The sequence below is a fragment of the Argopecten irradians genome, chromosome 15, assembly GCF_041381155.1.
Source record: "Argopecten irradians isolate NY chromosome 15, Ai_NY, whole genome shotgun sequence".
Classification (NCBI taxonomy): domain Eukaryota; kingdom Metazoa; phylum Mollusca; class Bivalvia; order Pectinida; family Pectinidae; genus Argopecten; species Argopecten irradians.
Window position 1 is genome coordinate 33,941,493 of NC_091148.1, and position 27,972 is coordinate 33,969,464.

Below are 27,972 nucleotides of genomic sequence, written 5' to 3' on the forward strand. Positions count from 1 at the left end.
TCAGTGCTTATGTACCTAGGATAGCGCAGAAGAGACTTTTTAAGTTAGGGAACCTGAACACATCACTATGGATGATTTTCCAACCATTATCATCGTTATCCAAATCATCACTTTCCTCGTCATCTACGTTGTATCTCGCAAAGTCACTCTTCAGCACTCTGGTCTGCAGGGCAAAAATAATTACAACATATCAAATAATGATATAGAGACGAAAGATAAATAGCGATTTGAGATATACATAGCCTTCTAAAAAATTAAACTGAACGGAAGTTGCACAAAAAATGGTTGTTGTATATAATATTTTTGAAAAAAAAACCACAAAAAAGAAGTTTCACTATTATACAGTTATTGACCTTTGTATTTTCAGTATAACTTGGAGGGAAGTCTTCAGAATTCTTTTCTGGATATACACCAGAAATGTCTAAATGATATTAATGTTACTGCCTACAAACAGAGCGGGGCAGGACTAGATGGGATGGGACAGTATGAGACTAAGGTCAGTAGGGAACAACCAAGTAAAGAAAAAAAGACCTTCGAAATGGCCACTGTGTATACAAGATTGAGCCCAGGATAGAACTTTAACCCGGCTGCTGATTGGCTGGCTTATTATGAATTTCAAAAGTAAAAATGTTTTCTGACAGGTAATTATTCCTAGATAACCATGATATGAATTTGGAAATTCATATTGAGATTTAGGTTCAAAATATCAATTTTGATAACAAATAGGTAAAAATATTAGAATTTCAGGATTTTTTAGTGCAAAATGCGCCTGATTTCAATGAAGCTACCCTGGTTGGAGTTTGAGTAGAAGGACCCAAACTTTTTTTTCTATCTAGTTTTATATGAGAACCTAGACTTTAATTATAGAACACAATAGCTAACTAATATCCCTTTGTTTTAATAATACAGGACAAAACTTTAACAAAGTTTAACACTGTGGTCTATGTAAAATTATTTAGTTGGTTAGTAACACTACAAAACCCTCATTTTATAGCAAGGGCATCATAAAATTATCAAACAAAACCCTATCTGTATGTTCAGCATAATGCTGTATAAGCATGTTACCTCATTTTGACCTTTTCAATTTTCAACATGTGTACTTACCAGGATAATGACAACAAAACCGATGAGGAGGAAAACCAGGACCATGGAGTTAATGATGGAAAGCCAGTGGATCTGTAAATATACGATAAGCAATCAGATAATGGTATACATATCAGCTGCCATTTCTATACAACTATGTACATATTATTAACTTTATTTATTCTACAAATCACTTTTGATGAATCTGATCAGGCGTTGTAAGTGTACATGTTGATTTAAATTGGAAGGAAACCTGAATGCCTGAAGAAAACCTACGTGACTGGGCTGGTAATCACTGATCACTGTTGATGATCAAGCCCCGACTATTAGATGAAAGGTGATCTCCCAAATCATGTCTACTTTGTGGAAACTATTTCCAGTTTTGACAACAGTATACAGAGATTACTAATTGTGTTCAGGGTTGAAACTGACATTGATCTGCAGAATAACACAGGGAGTAGTCAAACCAAATGGCAGAAAACCCCTGGTTATTTTGTAGCATTTTGGTAGTTCAAAAAATTCATTCCACAAGCTTGAAGAGTTCTACCATAGTTCTGTCGGATTTACTTGTATACTCAATTAGTTTTTCCTTACAAGTAGCTAGAGAAAGCTAAAAACTTGATTTGATTTCTGTCTTACCTCCAGTGTCTTGGGGAAGAAGCTGTTGTCTCGTACACGCTTTCCTCTTTCTTCATATTTCATTCTGGAATTTACAATTTCCTTGGTTACCTTTGTAACACCATGGTTACCTATATATCACTAATTGAGGGGCAATTTTATTGTCTTAACACCATGGTTACCTATATACCACTAATTGAGGGGCAATTTTATTGTCTTAACACCATGGTTACCTATATACCACTAATTGAGGGGCAATTTTATTGTCTTAACACCATGGTTACTTATATACCACTAATTGAGGGGCAATTTTATTGTCTTAACACCATGGTTACCTATATACCACTAATTGAGGGTTAATTTTATTGTCTTAACACCATGGTTACCTATATATCACTAATTGAGGGTCAATTTTATTGTCTAACACCATGGTTACCTACATACCACTAATTGAGGGGCAATTTTATTGTCTTAACACCATGGTTACCTATATACAATTTTATTGTCTTAACACCACCATGGTTACCTATATACCACTAATTGAGGGGCAATTTTATTGTCTTAACACCATGGTTACCTATATACCACTAATTGAGGGGCAATTTTATTGTCTTAACACCATGGTTACCTATATACCACTAATTGAGGGGCAATTTTATAGTCTTAATACCATGGTTACCTATATACCACTAATTGAGGGGCAATTTTATAGTCTTAATACCATGGTTACCTATATATCACTAATTGAGGGGCAATTGTATTGTCTTAACACCATGGTTACCTATATACCACTAATTGAGGGGCAATTTTATTGTCTTAACACCATGGTTACCTATATACCACTAATTGAGGGGCAATTTTATTGTCTTAACACCATGGTTACCTATATACCACTAATAAAGGGTCAATTTTATTGTCTTAACACCATAGTTACCTATATATCACTAATTGAGGGGCAATTTTAATTGTCTAAACACCATGGTTACCTATATACCACTAATTGAGGGGCAATGTTATTGTCTTAACACCATGGTTACCTATATACCACTAATTGAGGGACAATTTTATGGTCTTAACACCATGGTTACCTATATACCACTAATTGAGGGGCAATTTTATTGTCTTAACACCATGGTTACCTATATACCACTAATTGAGGGGCAATTTTATTGTCTTAACACCATGGTTACCTATATACCACTAATTGAGGGGCAATTTTATTGTCTTAACACCATGGTTACCTATATACCACTAATTGAGGGGCAATTTTATTGTCTTAACACCATGGTTACCTATATACCACTAATTGAGGGGCAATTTTATTGTCTTAACACCATGGTTACCTATATACCACTAATTGAGGGGCAATTTTATTGTCTTAACACCATGGTTACCTATATACCACTAATTGAGGGACAATTTTATCAAAGCTGAAAATAGCAGTACACTAACAACTGAGAAACTGAATCTGAAGCCTTATAACTTCACATTAGTTATCAGGAATATCTTTCAGAACATCTCAAAATTGTTCTTTTTCAAAAGAGCAAGATTTACAAGTAAGCGACAAATAGTTTCCTTTGCAACAGCAATTTTTCATTATAATTATTAGCATCTGCATCCTCAATATTCCAGGGGTTACTATCACTTATCTTATCCCCACCCCATGCGACTTTTTCATTGTATAACTGACAGTGATGATAGTGATGTCAGTGATAGTAACCCCTGGAGTATCAATAATGTTGTATCTGTAGCTGAACCTCATAACTGTGGACAAAGGGAAGTAACTAAGTCAGTGATAGTAACCCCTGGAGTATCGATAATGTTGTATCTGTAGCTTAACCTCATAACTGTGGACAAAGGGAAGTAACTAAGTCAGTGATAGTAACCCCTGGAGTATCGATAATGTTGTATCTATAGCTTAACCTCATAACTGTGGACAAAGGGAAGTAACTAAGTCAGTGATAGTAACCCCTGGAGTATCGATAATGTTGTATCTATAGCTTAACCTCATAACTGTGGACAAAGGGAAGTAACTAAGTCAGTGATAGTAACCCCTGGAGTATCGATAATGTTGTATCTGTAGCTTAACCTCATAACTGTGGGCAAAGGGAAGTAACTAAGTCAGTGATAGTAACCCCTGGAGTATTGATAATGTTGTATTTGTAGCTTTAACTCTCATAACTGCTTAACCTCATAACTGTGGACAAAGGGAAGTAACTAAGTCAGTGATAGTAACCCCTGGAGTATCGATAATGTTGTATCTGTAGCTTAACCTCATAACTGTGGACAAAGGGAAGTAACTAAGTCAGTGATAGTAACCCCTGGAGTATCGATAATGTTGTATCTGTAGCTTAACCTCATAACTGTGGACAAAGGGAAGTAACTAAGTCAGTGATAGTAACCCCTGGAGTATCGATAATGTTGTATCTGTAGCTTAACCTCATAACTGTGGGCAAAGGGAAGTAACTAAGTCAGTGATAGTAACCCCTGGAGTATCGATAATGTTGTATCTGTAGCTTAACCTCATAACTGTGGGCAAAGGGAAGTAACTAAGTCAGTGATAGTAACCCCTGGAGTATCGATAATGTTGTATCTGTAGCTTAACCTCATAACTGTGGGCAAAGGGAAGTAACTAAGTCAGTGATAGTAACCCCTGGAGTATCGATAATGTTGTATCTATAGCTTAACCTCATAACTGTGGACAAAGGGAAGTAACTAAGTCAGTGATAGTAACCCCTGGAGTATCGATAATGTTGTATCTGTAGCTTAACCTCATAACTGTGGACAAAGGGAAGTAACTAAGTCAGTAACCCCTGAGTAGTAATGTCTGGAGTATCGATATGATGTTGTATCTGTATCTTAGCTTAACCTCATAACTGTGGACAAAGGGAAGTAACTAAGTCAGTGATAGTAACCCCTGGAGTATTGATAATGTTGTATCTGTAGCTTAACCTCATAACTGTGGACAAAGGGAAGTAACTAAGTCAGTGATAGTAACCCTGGAGTATCGATAATGTTGTATCTTAGCTAACTCATAACTGTGGCAAAGGAAGTAACTAAGTCAGTGATAGTAACCCCTGGAGTATCGATAATGTTGTATCTGTAGCTTAACCTCATAACTGTGGACAAAGGGAAGTAACTAAGTCAGTGATAGTAACCCCTGGAGTATCGATAATGTTGTATCTATAGCTTAACCTCATAACTGTGGACAAAGGGAAGTAACTAAGTCAGTGATAGTAACCCCTGGAGTATCGATAATGTTGTATCTGTAGCTTAACCTCATAACTGTGGACAAAGGGAAGTAACTAAGTCAGTGATAGTAACCCCTGGAGTATCGATAATGTTGTATTTGTAGCTTAACCTCATAACTGTGGGCAAAGGGAAGTAACTAAGTCAGTGATAGTAACCCCTGGAGTATTGATAATGTTGTATCTATAGCTTAACCTCATAACTGTGGGCAAAGGGAAGTAACTAAGTCAGTGATAGTAACCCCTGGAGTATCGATAATGTTGTATCTGTAGCTTAACCTCATAACTGTGGACAAAGGGAAGTAACTAAGTCAGTGATAGTAACCCCTGGAGTATCGATAATGTTGTATCTGTAGCTTAACCTCATAACTGTGGGCAAAGGGAAGTAACTAAGTCAGTGATAGTAACCCCTGGAGTATTGATAATGTTGTATCTGTAGCTTAACCTCATAACTGTGGACAAAGGGAAGTAACTAAGTCAGTGATAGTAACCCCTGGAGTATCGATAATGTTGTATCTGTAGCTTAACCTCATAACTGTGGACAAAGGGAAGTAACTAAGTCAGTGATAGTAACCCCTGGAGTATCGATAATGTTGTATCTGTAGCTTAACCTCATAACTGTGGACAAAGGGAAGTAACTAAGTCAGTGATAGTAACCCCTGGAGTATCGATAATGTTGTATCTGTAGCTTAACCTCATAACTGTGGACAAAGGGAAGTAACTAAGTCAGTGATAGTAACCCCTGGAGTATCGATAATGTTGTATCTGTAGCTTAACCTCATAACTGTGGACAAAGGGAAGTAACTAAGTCAGTGATAGTAACCCCTGGAGTATCGATAATGTTGTATCTGTAGCTTAACCTCATAACTGTGGGCAAAGGGAAGTAACTAAGTCAGTGATAGTAACCCCTGGAGTATCGATAATGTTGTATCTGTAGCTTAACCTCATAACTGTGGGCAAAGGGAAGTAACTAAGTCAGTGATAGTAACCCCTGGAGTATTGATAATGTTGTATCTGTAGCTGAACCTCATAACTGTGGGCAAAGGGAAGTAACTAAGTCAGTGATAGTAACCCCTGGAGTATTGATAATGTTGTATCTGTAGCTTAACCTCATAACTGTGGGCAAAGGGAAGTAACTAAGTCAGTGATAGTAACCCCTGGAGTATCGATAATGTTGTATCTGTAGCTTAACCTCATAACTGTGGACAAAGGGAAGTAACTAAGTCAGTGATAGTAACCCCTGGAGTATCGATAATGTTGTATCTGTAGCTTAACCTCATAACTGTGGGCAAAGGGAAGTAACTAAGTCAGTGATAGTAACCCCTGGAGTATCGATAATGTTGTATCTGTAGCTTAACCTCATAACTGTGGACAAAGGGAAGTAACTAAGTCAGTGATAGTAACCCCTGGAGTATCGATAATGTTGTATCTGTAGCTTAACCTCATAACTGTGGGCAAAGGGAAGTAACTAAGTCAGTGATAGTAACCCCTGGAGTATTGATAATGTTGTATCTGTAGCTTAACCTCATAACTGTGGACAAAGGGAAGTAACTAAGTCAGTGATAGTAACCCCTGGAGTATCGATAATGTTGTATCTGTAGCTTAACCTCATAACTGTGGACAAAGGGAAGTAACTCTGTCTTTTATTATTATTATTCAGAGAAAAGATGATACTTTCTTTCTTATCAGCAAATTGAAATCAGACCCCCATTAGAACTACCTACTCTGATTTATGCCATTTGATACTGTAGGTAAATGCCACCTCGAATGGAGCTGTGACTGAATCCAGTCCCACAGGTGCTTGTTCTTTGGTCGTCACATTCGCATATATAATCTGAAAAACAAAAATATTATACTTTCATGTAATGTAAATAATATATGTTTTATTTACAATAACACAGTTATCTTCTCTTGTGGATAGGTATTGAGTATGATGTCACATGTCTGTAACTCAATTTTTTTAAAGAGAAGTAATCTTAACACACAAACTACAGATGAAACTATCAACTGCTACCCTCAAAAGCTGATAATATCTAGTACAAAATTGCAATATTCACAAGTTACAAATAGTATTACATATCAGAAAGTTGTGAACAGTCTGCGACTTTAAGCACTAGTCCGATGCCCATGACTAGTAATTTTACAGTAGGACTAGTGCCAATTGTAATGAACTAGTCCGATTGGACTAGTGGCTCCCCATTTGATTAATATCGTTAAATGCTTCATTTAAAAGAGCGGTGGTTAATTGCATTTTTCAACACATTTTGAGTGCATTCTTTATTCGATCATTTCAGTCTGGATGCATCATTTTGTGAAAATTTGTGTTCACGAAAGCATCCAAACTGCAATTTGGGTAAAAAATTGTTAACTGATAATGCCTGAATTTGAAGTGCTGAAGCAAAACCAATGTATATTTAATTTTAACTAGTGATTAAATTTTTGGACTAGTAAAATTTGGGTTTTTACTAGTCCAAATGACTAGCAGCGAAAAAAAATAGTGTCACAGACTGTGTGAAGAAATGATTCAAACTAATAAGTGGCTAGTCCCATTAAGTGTTCTTCTCCTTTTTGGAGCCTAAATTTCACTTTCTGAAATTACTGTATATATATAATTGCACACTAGAACAGTATGCTATATTTTCTGGAGTATAAACTGGTGCCAAATTTACAGGTAATAATGTTTCAGCTGATACAATAGTGTATTTATTTGATTTCTTCTGCAAATAGATTTATGGTTTACTTTTGTGAAAGTGTAATCCTAACCGCGCACTCAATTATTTTTTTTTATTGTTTATCTCACAAGAGTAAACAACTGATGACAGAATTTCTAAAATAACATTTATTGAACATAATTTAAGAAGGAATGACTTGTCACCTGGTCGCCGTTGTATTCGATGTTAAAGTTGAGATGTGCCCACAGGTAGATCTTGTGTGTGTGAGGTAGGTAGCCGCCCTCCTCTAGGTGACCTATGAACCCGCGTACAGGTATTTCATCTGTAACAGAGAACAAATCTGAAGTCAATCGGATGGTCCTTATTGTCATTGATTTAGGATCTAACAACATTCAATTACAGGTCACATTCTCTGCTGACATTTCGTGACCTTTCAAATTGCTGCAACCGGTATCCTGAAAGTGAATTTCAGGGGATCCGGAAGAAATAGTTAAAAAGAGTTGTCAGAATTATTTTTGTGTACATTTAAGCATTGAACGTTAGCGCTTCATGTTGAATTTGACTCTGTTCAGTTGGCATTCATTTTGGCTATGAATGCCAACTGAAAAACGATCAATGCTTATATTTACATTTGGTTACAACTTTATGATGAAATCCCCAGGGATTTTGCATCTATAATTAATTAATCATTCGTTAACATCATGGATGGAACTGCCATATATGCATTTAAACAGCCGTTTTCCGTGATCGCTGGCACGACAATTGTGATGTCATAATAAGCGGTTGAAGTTCATAGACTATAAGAATGCAAACTGTGCTTGGTAAGGTTTCATAGTGGGACAGCAGTGAAAATGTAAATATATGTATAGATATATAGTCATCTTGACCAAAAAGCAAAACAAAGCAAAATATATATGTATACTGGGACAAAATGTATATGTATGCTGGCCTGGGACAAAATGTTTTTTCAATGAAATATAGCTAGGTATAGAAAATGCATAAATCTGAAGTATTGGTAGCATAAAGATCACCTCGCCTTTCACCTAGCCGGCCGGGGTTTGATCCCCGGCACGGACGTGAAAAGGTTAGGGGTCAGAGCATAAACGATACTCTTCATTTGAACAATAACTGACGTTATTCGTGTAGATATGTGTGTAATTAACACAAGAATAATTTGTTTTGTCTTTGGTGCACTTCATTTCATAGTCATGGATTTATTTTTTCAGGATGCAATTAAATATTGAGATATTTTAAGTTCATATATATGTCTTTGCATTTTGTCACATATGATAATGGTATTATGATTATAGATCTATATACTGAGGGATCTATAGATTGAGAGAAATGGTTATTTGTCAGACAAAGTTATAAGTAACCCTGAATTTTGAACAAAAAATCTTTTTATTAAAATCAACAAAAATAGTTATCAATTTAAACTAATTTGTATAATATAAAGATGAAATACTACACTGTAGTTGACATTATATGCTTGAGTACACACAGTAGCTTTGTCCTTTGGACAAGTCTAGTATATGATAAACATTGTCAATGGTACGGATAACCTGTACATTAATTGACGAAGAAAAATATCTTAATGAAGGAACTGTCCTTAAAATCTGTCATTGCTATGGAGAATTTTAAGTTAAGGAATCCCTTAAAACTGAGGAATGTTTGAGTAACTGGCAAAGTAAACCCTAGCCAGTATTTGTTGATCCAAATTCTGATACTGATTCTTAGCATGTTGCTTTGAAGGGCTTTTACCTGTGTTAAATTTAACAAAATTGACATCTATTTAAAGGTCACAGGTGAAACATGCTGAAAATGTTAATTAAGAGTTTAACAGCTAATTAGGCTCAGTGATTGGATATTGGAGGTTGAACATGGTCGTTAATAATGTCTGTTGTAATAAAAAATGATCATATGAATTGTATTGATTTACATTGTTAGTTTGATTTATCCTGTTTAAGATATTAAACCGCTGATGAATGATTTTTTCCTCTATAAAAACAGGAACAGACAAATTTTTATTCAATTACAAAAATTACTTAGTTTACACCATTACCACCATTAAAAGATTTCAGCTTCTTATTTTACTTTAAGATAAAGATATTAAAAACAATTATATTACAGGAAACACCTGAAGCAAGTTTGAAATATCCAATGTACATTATTATGTATATTGTTTGCATAAATTTGATAAAATCACAATAATACTTGTTACCATATTGCAGATTTGTATGAATTTTAAGGCAAAGGTTACCGATGTATATTTTAATTGAAATTTTAATCTGGTACTTAAAATGAAACTTTATGCATGTCTTTGGATGTCCAAGAACATTCTATAAACGAGCTGTCAAAAATTTAGCATCTTTGTCCTGCTATTATAATTACTGTGTAGAGTTTTAATATACAAGATCACCTCCAAAGACAATACACTACAATAGCAACATTAATTATACTTTTTGTTAAATATAATCTCATTTTAAATTTTAATCTCTATTTAAAATTCGGGAAGAAAAGTTCCATGAATTTTAATAGCTTTGAATGTCTGACCATAAACATCATTAAATGTCAAAAATCTGCAGCATTGTTTTTATTGCTAGGCGAATGCATGAAAGTTCACTGGATCACAAATAAAGCAGGTCAACTTGTGTATATCTACTGTCTACAATTAATACACATTATTCATAATCTATAACAACGCTAATAAATAAAATTTACAGTAAGATGTATTCCTTTACTTAGTCTGAATACCAAACATTAAACTGATTATCAGAAGATATATGGTGAATTTCCATGCATATATTCTTTAATGAGTTAAGCCTACAAAAATTTTAACTTTTACATACATCCCATGGTATCATCTATCATTTATGATAATCAACAATCAATGAAATTTATGGACACTTTTATCTAATAACTAACTCAAATTTCAAATTGTAATCTCATTATTAGTAGATGAAGCAGAAATACTGGAGACTTCTGAAGAATTTGAATAGCTTCTGATGGCATTTTTTTAAGAATGTTCAATACACAAGACAAAAATTTGTATGTACCGCCCTACATTATCTGTATGATGTATCGGCGAATTACAGCGTTCTTTATGAACGCCGGTTGATCCGAGACCTTCGGTAATATATAAATGCACTTTTGTCTCTCACTCAGACCTAATGAATAATTTTAATGAATGACTTATAGAAAAATAAATATGCATTGGTATATATCTCAATCTGTCATACTTCTCAAAATTCTGATCCTAGTTATAATAGCTAGGTGATTGAACTAAAACGTCAAGGTCCTTCAACAGAGAGAGCAAAAATATATAGTCATTAATACAGTAAAGCTATAACACATCTCCGGTTACCAGAAGGTAAGATCACCTACGAACTCAACACCCCTGGGCTATGTCAGCAAAACTTAAGGCAGTTCAGGTAAAAAACACTGACCAATCACAGTCCTACAGCTAGAATATTTACAGACAGCAACTTCACTTCAAAGCCTTACACTGTACCATTATTAGATTTTTCTGATATACATTAAACGTCCAAACTAGCTACTCATCTAATGTCACACACAGAGCCTTTAGTTTTGCTATGACATTGTCCAGGGGTGTAGAGATCGTAAGTGATTGTAACCCCTGGAAATTGAGGATGGTTATAATTATATTATTGGTTCAAAGGTTTATCAGTAACTTTGGTTTGGTGTGATTCCTTTCACGTCCTAAAGGGTCACTTAAGGATGTGCCAGGTTTATTATAGAAGGAGCAAAGCCGTAGTATGAGGAGAAGAACCAACAACAAGCTGTCCGTACCTGCATGGCCACATAAAATTCAGACTTACAACCCAGTGGTAGAGGACTTGTAGTCATAAGTCTGGACATCTTAACCACTTGGCCAACTCGGCTCCAAGAAACTTTGAATAAAACAGCTCTGAAAACGAAATTTTCCAAGAATAAATAATACATACCAATGACGAATTCGAAGTAGTACATGTCTTCTATAGCGTCGCGGAGAAGCTGGAGCTCATCCTCTGAGTAGGCCACTTTACACAGCTCTTTTTTATCAGCATTCTCTGTAAACAACAATCAACATAAACTATTGTACAATATAATTCTGTAGGGTAGTCCTGTACATATGGACTTTCCTGGAAATCATTCAACTTTAACAATGATAAATAGAATGAAAATTGGTTATACAGTATATGAAATTCATAAAGATAAAACAAAGGGAAATAACCATGTTTCGACAAGTTGTATCAACTATTACTGAAATAAAGATAAAACAAAGGGAAATAACTATGTTTCGACAAGTTGTATCAACTATTACTGAAATAAAGATAAAACAAAGGGAAATAACCATGTTTCGACAAGTTGTATCAACTATTACTGAAATAAAGATAAAACAAAGGGAAATAACTATGTTTCGACAAGTTGTATCAACTATTACTGAAATAAAGATAAAACAAAGGGAAATAACCATGTTTCGACAAGTTGTATCAACTATTACTGAAATAAAGATACAACAAAGGGAAATAACTATGTTTCGATAAGTTGTATCAATTATTACTGAAATAAAGATACAACAAAGGGAAATAACCATGTTTCGATAAGTTGTATCAATTATTACTGAAATAAAGATACAACAAAGGGAAATAACCATGTTTCGATAAGTTGTATCAATTATTACTGAAATAAAGATACAACAAAGGGAAATAACTATGTTTCGATAAGTTGTATCAACTATTACTGAAATAAAGATACAACAAAGGGAAATAACTATGTTTCGATAAGTTGTATCAATTATTACTGAAATAAAGATACAACAAAGAGAAATAACCATGTTTCGATAAGTTGTATCAATTATTACTGAAATAAAGATACAACAAAGGGAAATAACCATGTTTCGATAAGTTGTATCAATTATTACTGAAATAAAGATACAACAAAGGGAAATAACCATGTTTCGATAAGTTGTATCAATTATTACTGAAATAAAGATATAACAAAGGGAAATAACTATGTTTCGACAAGTTGTATCAACTATTACTGAAATAAAGATACAACAAAGGGAAATAACTATGTTTCGACAAGTTGTATCAACTATTACTGAAATAAAGATACAACAAAGGGAAATAACTATGTTTCGACAAGTTGTATCAACTATTACTGAAATAAAGATACAACAAAGGGAAATAACCATGTTTCGACAAGTTGTATCAACTATTACTGAAATAAAGATATAACAAAGGGATGTAACTATGTCATGCCACTCAATAAATGACATAAGAAAGGGAAGTAACTCTATTTTTGTGTCTGACAAGTCTATGACCCACTGAATCAATGACACAATTAAGGGAAGTAACTCTATGCCATGCCATACAATAAATGACATAAGAAAGAGAAGTAACTCTATGCCATGACAATTCTATCACCTACTCTATAAGTGACACCACAAATAGAAATAACTATGTTTTGTGCCTGACAGGTCTATTACCTATTCAATAAGTGACACGAAAAAGGGGAGTAACTCTACTTTTGTGCCTGACAAATCTATCCCCATTCAGTATTATAAATTACACAACAAAGGTAAGTAACTCTATCTGTGTGCCTGACAGGTCTATCACCCATTCAGTAAGTTACACAACAAAGGGAAGTAACTCTATTTTTGTGCCTGACAAGTCTATCACCAATACAACCTTGATGTCATGGACATCTCTTATACTATAGAATATTGTTATATATAGGCTAGACATAAAGGAAGCTTATAGAAAGCCCTGATGACAAATTTAGTATGTCTAAGGTAGACCAAATGTAAAATTTGGCGACAAGAAGGCCATTTTGGTCTTCTCAATTCCCTGGTAATCATACGATACAGTGAATTACACTGTCGACAGTAGTAGAACTTTCACAGATATACAAAACACAGGTCATACAAAATTTTTTTAAAAATAAGATAATCAACTGAGTACAGCATTTCATTACTGTGCCGGCTTCAGATGGAAAGGGAAATGTTAGATTTCACACCCAAATTTAATTTTCTGCACAAGTATAAATTGGAATTTAAGCTTTAAAATTAGGTGGAATCTGGAGATTGTTCTGGTGATTATCCATGGGGCTTATACGTTAACAGGAAAAAACTACAGGATAAGTGAAATCTATAGCTGGCCCTGAAGCTATACAAACCCGTTCCCTCACAGAATTACCGATATTTTCTCCGTAATTTTAATCTACTTTGAAACAAAAAAAAATTTAGCCAATCATGTCTGGCAGTAGAATGATTTATGGACTTAGTTTAAGCACCTCTTCGCATTTTTTGGATAGATGTTGGATGAGCCAGATTGACGGACACCAGATGAAGCTAGCAGTTTATAATCAGCTTATGGACCCGGCTAATAACACACAAAAACAAATCTTATACTCTAAGATCAATAGTTCTTATAGCATTATCTCAATGCTTTCGAGCTCCCCATACAATCAGGTGCACCCAAACACTTCATTCTGATGTAACGTTTGAAAATAAAATTTAGTATGAAATAGAAATTGTCGCTATACAGTTTTGGTGTTGACAATTTAACCATTTAACCACTGTGATAGAGTGATATTTGATTACAATCAATTTAAACACTTGATTAATTTTCATGATCGTGAAAATATTGTCACAGCTACTTTTTTTTTTTTTTACATTTTTAAGTGCCTTTTTAAAATCAAACAATTGAATTTGAATTTGTCAGAAAACCAATGTGATCTGATATTCAATATGACTTAATAAAATGTAATAAAAAAAAATATGCTGAAAGTTTACATGAATCTTTTTTTTTTTAATTGAACAAATGCAAATGTGGAAATATTGGTCAATAAAATTCAGGACATTGTTAAAAATTTGGTTAGTTGATGTAATAGACAGCTGGTTGATAACAGTGTCTGGGTCAGATTCGGTTTTTAATGATTTATAACTCATACAGTTTATTAAAACACATCAACATCTTTGCATTATCTAAGACATGAATATAAAGGATTGGCTTATAAAAGGAATTTTACATCAACTTAAAAAAACATTAATTCAACCCTTGGTCTGAGAGTCTAACCAAATGAATGTCTACAGGTAAAACCCAATCTAATTATCTGATAAAGAAAGTTAATGAGTCTTCTAACAACTCGATGAATCATCCTAAATCACTTAAATCTATACCAATGTGAATACACAAATTCAGGGGAGATAATTACATAAAGCACGTTAACCCAGGGGGAGACAATTACACTAAATACTTTCTTTAATCCAGGAGACTTTTTTTTTAATTGAAAATCATCATGATCCAAGTGAAGACAATATACATAATATTATTTTTCATCTTGATATAATCTGAAATAATGATGTCTGTTAATATATGTTTTAACTTAATCTAATAAAAATACAAGTTAATGAAACTAAAAAGATAGAAGCTGCTGGATATTTGTGTGGTAGAAAAGGGAAAAGATTATTTTTCTTTATGACAGCTTTCTAACTTCATGTTTTCAATAACAAATTTTTAAGCCTGAAGTTATTGGATTTTATTTGTAATCTTATAAATAAACTCACATATGTTACCTATTTATTCTGGTGTAAAGAGTTTTAACAAATCTAGTAACATCTCGGATCATTATCTCGTTAAGTCTTGAATTAAAACATTGAAAATCCTATTCCACGGGAGATTTTAATTTGTAGACATCTAGAAACACAACGCTAATGAATTTACACTGAAGATGCTCAGAAAATGGAGCCTTACACATTAATCAGTTGAAAATGAAAACTCAAGTTAATCCTCACTCCCTTCCTTCTCAAATCCCCAATTCCCCTCTCTTTTTTTCTAATATAGCATTTTGACCTAGTTTCTGATCGGTAATCATCAACAATATCTGATTTTAAGATTTTACGTTTTTTTGCAACAATAGAAATGAAAACGATTTTCTTAAAATTTTTCGAATAATTTCCTTGACAGGGTTAAGGTATTGTTATTGAATTGGCCTTACGCTTTGCGGTATCAAGGCTATATATTATTGAGTAGTTATGACGAGGTATTAGGAAAAGTGTAGGAAGATTGAGTACTTTTAGTCCATTAAAATGCTATTGCATAGTGTTGTACACTCAGCAGTGCTGAAATCAACATTGAATGTTGAACTTTGACTTATTTAAAACACGACTAGCTATGACACATTTACACCTTTGTGTTAGATACTGCCTGGTCATTTATATGATGAAGGTTGATATTATATACATCATACTAGTCATCAAAACGTCATAACTACATAATCAGTAAAAATGTTGTTCAGCATGAAAATGTGAAATTGACACAAAAATAAGTTTGTTTATAGTCTTTACAGTAATTGTTTATAATATCTGATATATGCTAGCCACGCTAGTTTGTAATTGCATATCAATAATTAAAGATGCTCCATCGCAGACAAATTGTATTTTTTCACTATCAAAAACAGGAGCAGACGATTTTCGTATTTTTCTTCTGTTACAAAAGTTACTTACTTTACACCATTACCACCATTGAAAAGTTTGAGCTTCTAATTTTATTTCAAGTTAAAAATATGAAAAATAATTAATTGCATCCCGAAAAAAATCTGTGGCACTATATTCTATATCAAATGAAGTACTGATTGCGCATGCACCAAAGGCGAAATAAATTATTTTATATTATTTTTTGTTTTAATTAGGCATATATATACACGATTAAACACAAATTATTGTTCGAATGATGAATATCATTTATGCTCTGTCGGCGGTGGAGCATCTTTAAAAAGCCATGCTCATCCCCCCCCACCGCCCCCTCCCATTTCAAAACAGGCTGGAAGTATAAAGAGTTATAGTATATATAGAAAACTGTAACCCAGAAAAATCCCAACCAGAATACAGCCATTTTATACCTAAGAATACAGCCATGTTATACCTAAGAATACAGCCATGTTATACCTAAGAATACAGCCATGTTATACCTAAGAATACAGCCATGTTATACCTAAGAATACAGCCATGTTATACCTAAGAATACAGCCATGTTATACCTAAGAATACAGCCATGTTATACCTAAGAATACAGCCATGTTATACCTAAGAATACAGCCATGTTATACCTAAGAATACAGCCATGTTATACCTAAGAATACAGCCATGTTATACCTAAGAATACAGGCATTTCATGGTTGAGATAAAACATAGCTAGTTTAAGTTGTGATCCATATTGTGGTGTTGCGTGCATCCAATTAGATCAGTGGGTAATCGTAGTATAATACGACAAGGATTTAACGTAATCGTATTGGACATGTCATCGACACATGATCCTGTGTAAAGGATTAGGCTTAGTGTATGTCAGTGACATATGGATGTAGAGATCTGACAACTAAACCCTTCAGGGATAACTCCTCTTTAGCCCGATACATCACACCACTGTCACAATGCAGTCCTATATAAAATGTCTTAATATTTAAACAAACTGTCATATCTTGTCCAGAGAATTTACTGAATCTCATTGGCAGATTTTGTTGGTGTAATCGTGTATGGTGTCTATCTTGGTGTTCTCACCATAATCACAGTCAGGTGTGCAGATTTTTTATCATGCAAGCATCCCCACAGATTTACCTTGACTTTATAATTATGATAAATCTAGGAGCTTCATCACATATGCACACCGTATCAAAAATGAAATAAGCATACGTTTACAGCATTGTTACACTGAATTTATCATAATCTCATAACCAATTAAAGGGACAATTCAGTCTAAGGGTACATTAAAATTTGCACATATTTTAATTTGGAAACAAACCATTTCTAATAGAAATCAGATTAGTCGGTTTTACTGTAATATGCAAAAAACCTCATGGTGGTGAAATGTATGTGAAATGTTCAAACTCACTCCCTGTCTGCCATTACACAATGTGGTCGGATGTCTTGTTTGCCCAACCCTGGCCCATGTTAGTGAGGTACAGAAATTTCTGTCTAGAACTACTCAAATTGCTCTTGTATTAATGTGTTTACCTTATTAAATGAGTGATCTTGTCTAAAAATATTTTCATCAACTCCTCAGTGGTTATGTATTGCATTTGTTTAATGTGCCTGACTTTTGCTCGGGTATAGGTACAGTGTACATGTTGTACCTTCTTAATCGTATTGATCAACGATTTGGAATTTCAACGGTATCAATCAAAATATTTAACAATGTCGTGGAATTTGTCAATATTTCTTGTTATAGGTTTCCTAAGGAATGTAGAATAATACATTTATGTTACATGTTGCTTTGTGGTTATGTAACAGAATTAGCCTCACTGAATTGTCCCTTTAAAGAAGATCCTATATCCTAACACCTTTAATTTGTCTCCTTCAAAGATACACATTTTAGTCAACAAATCTTTATCTGAAACCCTTGCGATACCTTACATGAAATATGTACAGTCAAACTCTGTTAATACGAACTCGAAGGGACCACAAGAAAACTTCGAGTTATCCGAGTGTTCGAATTAATTTCTCAAGTTAACTGCCAATCTCTTCAATTAGTGTACATGCATGTACTATTTCCATGTTGTAAGCAAGGAAAGTGTCAAAATCATATATTAACTGTTGAAAACGCTTGCATGGTAGTCCTTGGGGTTTGGAAAATATTTTCAAAATTATTCAGATTTCAATACAAACCAAGGAAATAGACGATGGCATTGTGTGAACATGGATTAAGCAGTATTTCACAATTGAATATACCGGTAACCGATTTCAATTTATAAGTTATAACTATATAACTGAAATATATCCAAAATATTGATTTAATAAAATCGCAACAAATTTTTCACTGATGATTGTTGATACAATATAACTAAGGATAGCTGCTAAACATCTAACAGGTATCTCCATGTTTATGTAGTTGAAAGCAGCTTTTGAAGAACTGTTAAATGCAGCTTTTGTTGAAAATCAGCATTTTCGGTGATCTATTACTCACAGAAATCTCACTTTGTATTATACAAACATTTTATGTAGGATTTTTGTCATTCAGACCAAACATTTACTTCGTCTTAAACAAGTTTTTCGAGTTTTCCTAATTTTTTTCCACAAAGAGAAAGAAGGGAATTCAGTGGGGACCAGCAAAGTACTTCGTATTAAGCCAGGTTGTTGTATTATCCAAGTTCGTATCAACCAAATAATTAAGGTAACAAGTGGTTAGATCTACGACAGAAGAGGCATCACACTGTCTGTGCAAACAAGATCTACGACAAAAGAGGTATCAAACGGCCACGCCCACCAATCACTTGCTAAAATAAGGTAACTTCATGAGAAACTTTGCCGCTTGTCGTTTAATTGTGCTAATCAAGTGACAGGTACTCTTTCCTTTTGCCCTGTGACAGTTTACTGAATGACCTCTAACCTTGTCCTGACCGGAACTCGATGACCTCTAGTCTTCCCCTTTTTATCCTTAACCTTTACCCTATGGTCTGATGTATAACTTGATGACCTTAACCCTTGCGCTGTTTATCCTTGACCTTTACCCTATGGTCTGATGTATCACTTGATGACCTTAACACTTGTGCAGTTTATCCTTGACCTAATTACCCTATGGTCTGATGTATAACTTGATGACCTTAACCTTTGCGCTGACAAACATTTTGACTTTTGTCCTAGTCACAACATCCAACTTGATGACCTTTTCAATGACCTTGACAAGTGACTTGACCTTGCTCTGATAAGGATCTAGATGATATTTAACCTTTATTATTTATAACGACCTTTGCCCTCTGCCCCGACATGTGATTTGACCTTTGCTCTAACTAGAGACCTAACGGCAGACCTCTGACAGATGTACCTGATGACCACACCTCTGTGGTGTTTGAAGATGATTATAACGTGCGTGTAAAACACACAGGGCCGTGATACAGGAGATTATCTGCATTCACTGATTTTGATGAAGATGTGTTTTGTAATCAGCTTAGCCTTTTTTTTCTCGCCTCTAAAATCTCTCTAATCGTGTTGACGAGGTATGCCTTTGATTCGATGATGATGGTAAACCGTTACAAACACCCAGTCTTGGTGTCATCCACTTCTAACGAAAACCTGTGCTCATTTGGTTTAAATCCTATTGCCTTCCTAATCCTGGTTTTAAAAAGAATAAGGGAATCAATATCCTTTTGTCCATTTCAATTAAGTCTGTATGTAACTCACACGAACATACTACCTAACTCATTTACCATTATACAAGTTCCAACAATATTATTTCTTTCAACATGTTTTTAAAATGCTTCAGACTTTTTTAAGTCATAAAACCTATTACACTTTTAAGAAAGTGCTTTACCTAAGCCCAAATAAGTTTTGTTGCAAGCTAAATGCACAGGAATCACTAGTCACGCCAGAGTAATGCAGGTGTAATTCAATGAGCCAGACTTGAACAATTGTGGTTCAATTAAAATGGTAAATTGAATTTTGTTTAAATGGTCATTTATTAATTTCGATTTAGCATTAATTACAGTTACTGATAACATACCTTTCAAGTATATGCTTGGGTTAGGACTGGTCATCCAATGCTAATATCGATTGAATGCTCAGTCATTCAACAATTATCTGGTAGTAGTTTTCTTTGTTTTACTTTCTGTCATAGCGAGGGTCATTAATACTTGTTTTACTTTCTGTCATAGCGAGGGTCATTAATACACAATATGTACAAACCATACCCGCTCGCTCCTTTTACATGATTAATAAATTTTAATTGAATCAAAAAAATTGTATGTATTTGATTATTGCTAGCTATATAGGACAAGGCCTGGTAAAAACCAGGAGTCTCTGTAGTTTTACATCCAAATTGCATCATTACTTGGCTGAACTCAATGGTTTTTAACTGTCACATAAAAGCCCCACACCATACTCAAACTTAATTAATACAACAAGACTTGCATTGAAATTATGTATAGATCTCAATATCTGCCACAGAAATCAGACATTATTTCATAGGTAACATTTGTTGAAATGCAGTTCAAAACTAAATAATGTTTTGAAATAATTTCAAAGCACCTTTCTTACTAAAAACACATTTCTTGGACATTAATTGATACAAAACGTACTTTTTGAATGCACTTCCAAACTAATTAATAGTTTCACAGTATAATCACATTTCTCTCTGGAATAATATAAGGCAGCCATCTTTTGAAATATTGAAAACACAAAATGCAAAAAAAATAAACCTCAGACAATGAGACATTGTGTCCCTACGTCTGCTGACGTCGGGTTAACCAGTAGCAGACGGCCATTTTTTTTTTGATATTACATGCGATCTCCTTAATACATTACTTAGGTGTACTTGGGTAAAACAAAGTCATGCACAGTGGCGGCCGTATAGATTGTCCATCAAAGGACTAGGCTTCCATGCAGGTGAGAATTAGGCCGTTTTAACACTACAATGACTTTGTAAGACCTATTACATACGATATTACCTACATATAGTACCACATCCTTATCTGAGGAAATGAGTTCTGAAATAAGTCTCGTTTCGTATACTGTAAGTACTTTAGTTGCTATTTGATTACCTAACATTGAACAATACCAGGACTTAGTGGAGGTTTTCTCTTCACACCCATATTAAACCTAATGACCACTGGACTTTTCATCCGCTTATCCAAAATAATTCAATTTTCAAATTTTATATCCGATTGTTCATGATATTTAAGTTTTAATATCTTCTGCGTCATATGATATTAAATATGCAAGGCTGCCAGCATCAGTTAAATTCTTTGAAATTAGAAAGTGACTTAAGGTTTCATTTTCAAGATGGTTTGATAAAAGAATCTACGCAACCATGGTGGGCCGTTTTGCACGCATTTCGTAATTTCATTGACTTAATCATAAGTTTAATACAAACTAAGTTTACATTAGCATATATAGTAGCCAAGAGCATATTTATAAACAGATATAAGATTTGTATGTAGACCAGGTTTTTTTTCTTCACGTAATTGGGAAGGAGCCTTTTTACCTTATTTTGGGAAAGAAATTGGTCAATTGTAAAACTGTATTTTTTGGGAATTTGGTATAAATTTGAAATAATTTCCATTAGGAATGGGGCCCATTATCAGCCCCTAGAACAAGCCCTGAAGAGTCTAACAAGTATGAGAATATAGATCATGGTGTCTAGGGAGAACAAGCATTCTCTTTATCAAAGATAAAGAAATGTATCTAGGTCAAATGCAACAATTATCTAGGTCAAATAAAACAAATATATAGGTCAAATGAAATATGTATTTGGGTCAATTGAACCATGTATCTAGGCTGAAGAAGCTTTTTGATATGGAGGTCAGAGGTCAAAATAGATAGGTGAAAATAGCTTTTTGTACACGATACATTGCCTCACCTAGGACAAGGTAGACCAATATACTTAGATGTATGAAATTCCAGTGCCTTATAAAACAGCAGATAGAATTCAGATAAAAAGTTTTCTTATATGGAATTCAAATGTCAAAATACGTAGACTACACTGAGCTTTTACATCCATCTCATATATGAAACTTGTGGTAAGTGATCACTCATGGGTCCAGAAAAGCACTTCTCCGGTCATCGGGGGATGAGAGAAATTTTGTTCGGGTAAGTGGGTGTTTGTGTGCTAGTTGTCTGACGGACGAGTATTTTTAATCGTGGAGATCAGAATTTTGTTACATGAAATAAAATACCATAATAATTATGTTATATTTATCACAAAATTAACAAGATCTACTTGTGACGGGTGACATCACATAAAGTTCCTCCAATCTCCACAGAGCCTTATTTGACAATAGTGACCTCCTCTGAATGATGATGCGACATTGTTTTACCGGTAAATACATTTTATTTTGCTGAAGTAAAATGCTTTTTGAAAAGTCACACCATTTAAAGTTTATATATAAGTTAGAGCAATGCCTATAATTGTATTAGATTTGTGTTCTCAACCATGTCCCATTTTATTCAATTTTGACCAATTGCATGCCGTGGCAGCTATCTTGATTCCTGGTCTGCAAAAGTTCCCCCCCCCCCCCCAAAAAAAAGACCTCAATTAAATTAGTTTTATATCACTAGTAACAGTATGATCTATTACTTTGAAAATACAAAAATGAACATGGACTTAAAACGGATCCCTGCTGACCAGTGAAAAAAGGGTGATAAGTCTTACATGTTTTATAAAAATCAGAAACAGTCTCAATTTTTTTTACACACATAATTATGGTATTTTTCACTTTAAAAATTAAGAATCTGATTTAAACTACATATTGAAACTGATTCCAGGCAAATCGGACAAGTAGTTAAATATCTATAAGCAGTTCAATTTTGTACAATGAAAGGCTGTGACGGCCATCTTGGATGCTGAACGGGAAAAAAGAAAACTGTCGACACATCTGCAGGTTACCAGAAATGACGTCACAAAATTTCATGGCGATCCGACTTACAGTTTTCAAGAAAATGGTAAGATAAAGTCGCGGCGGAAAAAAAAGAACCAGAAGAAGAAGTATAAGAATAATAAGAAACGGAGCAAACACAATAAGTTCCCCACTCCATTAGGATAAAATTAAATTGATATCACTTGTAGCTCGAGTTCCGAATGAATATCCAAGTTAAAACAAACATTGCATTAAATTTGAAACAGATGTCACTGTTAAGCTTTGTAAGGGAAAACACGCTACTAGGAGTAGAGTCATGAAAATTACTGACACAGAGCCTAATGTACTAGCAACTAATATCATAGTAAACCTAATATGACTGATCAAGACAAGGCAGTTCTACTGGTACCAGTGATTTTCTTACTCAATAATTTCAGAGGCCTGTATCTTTCCACTTGGGAAAAATTTACATAGTATTTTTCTTGAAATATGTATATTTGGAGAGGTTTTTTTTTTATTTGGGAAAATATTTACATAAAATTGGGAAAATATGGCAAAATTTCTCTAGGGGAAGGGGCATTTATTTCAGTCTGCGACATTAACCACAGGCCCGAGACCCGGGGCCTTTGAAAATAAGGCCGGGCCTATGGTTTCCACCAACCCACAGGCCCGACGGACCTATGAAATTTATACAAAGAATTTATCCATCAGTTAATAATACATCTATTTTAAACACAAAACTGAACTCTTTCATTGAGGTAAAAATGGTTAAACTGGAATATGAAGTCATTGCATGTCGAAACATCGCGTTTAGTAATCGCGAAGGCATACAGTTCATTTTCCAGTTTAAGGGACGTAACTCTAATACACATTTCCGGTTTGCCTCTAATGGCCTGCATGCTTCGATATATTGATGGGGTAAAGCCTGAGAAGAATCAAAACGGAAAGCCAACCTACAGTTTCTTCAAACAAAAAATGCGAAAAAGGGTCCGCAAGTTTCTCGACGAATGGCATAAAGGTAGGCCTTGGTTAAAATATGCAAATGGTAACATGTTTTGTGAATGCTGTCGTGAAAATGAAACGACCGGCGCGTTTTGTGTCGGGACAAATAATTTTAAGCCGACTGCTATAAAGCATCATCAGAATACCAATATTCATAAGAAATACGCTTTGGAATAGCTGTGGCTAAAAACAGTGGAAAAAAAAACAACTAAAAAATGCCAGGCAGTGGACTGTCTTATGAAGTTTAAAAAAGCAGAATATGACAGACTTGTTATCAAGTTTAGGACAGCCCATGCACTAGCTAAATCCCACCAGAGTTTTCGTTTCTATACCACAATGTGCAAGAAAAATAATTAATCACTACAAGAACAGATATATTAAATAGGGATTTTAAAAATATATCAGAAATAGATTGTAAAAAAAATCATGACTGTAATAAATAACTTTGCTTTCAAACCAACAAAATATTCAAACTAATACAATATTTCATTTGTTTATTACTCTCTTTTTCAGCTCCTTCAAAATGTCCAGAAAAGCTACGATTCATCTTCTGATTCAGATTATGGGAGTGACGACGCTGAATCTGATAATGAAATGAGCGAGAGGGAGGTTGATAACATGCTCTTTTTCTTCCCCAGTGACTAAAACTATTAAAAACTGTAATATCTATACAGTGTTCAGCTTATTTTTTCTACTTTTATTTTATGGATTTTTTCTTAAAATTTTCGGACCTGTAAAATTTTGATCGGGCCTGTTGATTCTGGAGTTCATAGGCCCGAAGGGCCTATAGCATTAAAACTTTGTCTAGGGGAAGGGGCATTTATTTGGCCCCAAATGTACCTAAATAATCACTGTGTACACACTCGTACCCAGGGCAGACAAAACAAACGATAGATCAGCAAAAAAAGAACAAATATCTATTTAGCACTGCTTACTACATAGATGTAAATTTTAAGCTATTCCAAAAATTTGAGTGTTCCTGTGAATTACAGTACAAGTGGTAAGATATAATGAAACGGAAATAAATGTAAAAAATATGTTGGATGCACAGTGTACTACATATTTGGACGAGCGAAGTACTTATTCGGACGACCAGATTTTTTCATGTCACTTGCCCTGTGCCCAGTGGTTTGAAATATTTTCCAGACTCCTGTCACTGCACACCATCTCTACACATATGCAATGCGCAGTGTAAACATAGTGTGAAGCATGATTTTTCTAACTGATCATGACATTTAAAATAGATCTAATGTTTTTAAAACTGTTCCACCTGGGAAATGGGCATTGCGATACTTGTTTTCATACTTTTCATATTTCAATATATGACATTATCAGTATACCAATACTACTGTGCACCACATATAATTACATCTAAATATAAATGTAATATACCATATTTTCCCTAATGAGGGCGCCGGGCGCGGGTAAATGGCCGAGGGGGCGCCGTTATCTGAGACCATTTTTAGATATTTTTTTCTGAAACAGACTATAGTCATCTTCCTTTTAGTTTCGTATTTTTCTGAAACCTACTATAACCAACTTACATTTTGATGTCAAGTAAGTATATGAAATTACATAGCCTAATCATGAAGAAATGAATGCACCAGAAGTATTAAACATTGGTTAAATATGTCTGTTTCACGGAATTTTGGCATTTCATGCTAGTCTGTTTGTTTACCATGCGTACACAAAATACCGACAAGAGTACACAATAAAATGCCTAGAAATGATAACAGTTCTCTTATTGAGGAACCTTTATCATAGATATACAATAAGTATTCATAAAACCTGAATAGACATCGCTAAAATGTTGCTGCCAGTTAGTCTTCATCATGCTTATACAAGATAATCAGATATCTGTAAAGCATCAGATTGATGTGAAACAGTATTTTATTAGCGTCTGCAAGGACAAATTGTCACAATTTGGCACAAAAATTGTATGAAATTAGTTGATTTTTTTCAGCAAAAAACCAGGGGGCGCCCTTATTAGAGGAGGCGCTCTTAATAGGGAAAATGTTGTACGTTTATAAAATATACATACGTTTAAATGCCAAGTCGTACATAGACAAGGCCATACGGTCTCCATCTAAAACTTCACCAAGTGTCAGACTCTTGTGTTCAATCTGAAAAATAAAATAACAATGATAATGTTGTGATACCAGATATTACCAAAGATGTCTTATGGGAAACATACTTACCATATTCAGTGTCATTAGCAAAATCTTGATAACTCTCAAGTTTTACAATGTTTTGTGGCTAAGGTTGGGTAAAATATATCTATGACAGCTATGAGTAAGGCCAAGTCTTTTGCTGATGGTTTTGACATCCTATAAAAAAGACAGCCATGTTGTTACTGATGTGTTTTCGTACCTTTTTGGGTCTGCAATGACTGGTGTGAAACAGATAGGTTTTATTAGCGTCTGCAAAGACAAATTGTCATCAATTTGGCACAAAAATTGTATGAAATTAGTTGATTTTTTTCAGCAAAAAACAGTTTGTTTTTTTGTCCCCTTAATTTGGGAGGAGTTTTTACCTCTTAATAGGGAAAATGTTGTACGTTTATAAAATATACATACGTTTAAATGCCAAGTCGTACATAGACAAGGCCATACGGTCTCCATCTAAAACTTCACCAAGTGTCAGACTCTTGTGTTCAATCTGAAAAATAAAATAACAATGATAATGTTGTGATACCAGATATTACCAAAGATGTCTTATGGGAAACATACTTACCATATTCAGTGTCATTAGCAAAATCTTGATAACTCTCAAGTTTTACAATGTTTTGTGGCTAAGGTTGGGTAAAATATATCTATGACAGCTATGAGTAAGGCCAAGTCTTTTGCTGATGGTTTTGACATCCTATAAAAAAGACAGCCATGTTGTTACTGATGTGTTTTCGTACCTTTTTGGGTCTGCAGACTGGTAGCTGGTAGTAATGATAGGTCTCATGGGGATTGAAGTATGGCCCCACTTTATTAACATACATCAACACCTGGAATAAAAAAGGGAAATTATCAACAATATCATCAAATAACGCAAGATTTGACGTCTATGTAAAAATAAAACAGTTTGTTTTTTTTGTCCTAAACCTAATGTTGGGTACTCTGCCTGTTTTTACTGAGTACCAGTTTTTGTCCTATACTTGATGTCGAGTACTCTGTCTAAATTTAACACAGCTTCTACACCGAGCGCTGGTTTTAGTTTTCATTTGTAATGTTAATATTTTGTAGCAGGATTGGACTGGGTCCATCGTCTATGACTAGGTAGCTCAGCAATAGAGCATTTGGCTAGTGTTCGCAGGTCCCGGTATTGTCGCTTCATTTTCTCTTCTCCTGTTACATTTTAAAGTAAATTGCATTTTCAAATGCCAGGCCATAGACAAGGATTCTACTAATGGCAAGTAATTTCTAGTTTAGTATGATGCACGCCGGCCAATATTTAGTGACGCCTTGGTAGAATAGGAAGTCTTTTTAGGTAACAGTGAGGATGTGATGTCTCGGACAACTGTACAGTATACACGTACAATTGTTTCAACCTTGTTTTACATTGACCAATGCAACATGAAGATTATTTCCATGTTTAAAAAAATAATAAAAGAACGTGTATTTTACAAAAAAACATACCACTTATTGCACACATAAGCAAGGTAGGTATGTATTTTTACCTTTTCGACACCTGTCAAACCAATAGCAATTACAGTGCACAAGACACATTGGAATTATGATCATTTAAGAATTCTACGCTACAAAAAGTGAATTAGACACATCAGGACGCAGAACATACTCTAAAACATCGCATGCATGCTAAAATATCTACCTTTTCTCCATCCTTAAACTTAGCAGCATTCGCCAAATAGACGAATGCCAACGCAACAACCAGGACTGTGGTCGCCATGTTTGTTTGCTGGTACATTCACGTTGCATCGATATTTTTGTATCAAATGTTAAATTATTATTTTTGCTATTGTAATTTTCATTTTATAAAAAATATAAATCAAA

The 27,972-nt window shown here is 34.3% G+C and overlaps 1 protein-coding gene across 1 annotated transcript; it reads right to left on the bottom strand.

Moving 5' to 3' along the window:
• On the bottom strand, positions 1-27,952 carry LOC138309536 (transmembrane 9 superfamily member 1-like). The gene is made up of 9 exons (XM_069250767.1): positions 27,791-27,952; positions 26,877-26,966; positions 26,013-26,094; positions 11,587-11,691; positions 7,825-7,943; positions 6,674-6,783; positions 1,723-1,786; positions 1,105-1,176; positions 1-163 (listed from the first exon to the last, which is right to left on the bottom strand). The coding sequence occupies exons 1-9, from the start codon at positions 27,884-27,886 to the stop codon at positions 8-10; spliced, it is 894 nt and encodes a 297-aa protein (XP_069106868.1). The 5' UTR covers positions 27,887-27,952; the 3' UTR covers positions 1-7.
• Between the last annotated feature and the right edge of the window lie 20 nt (positions 27,953-27,972).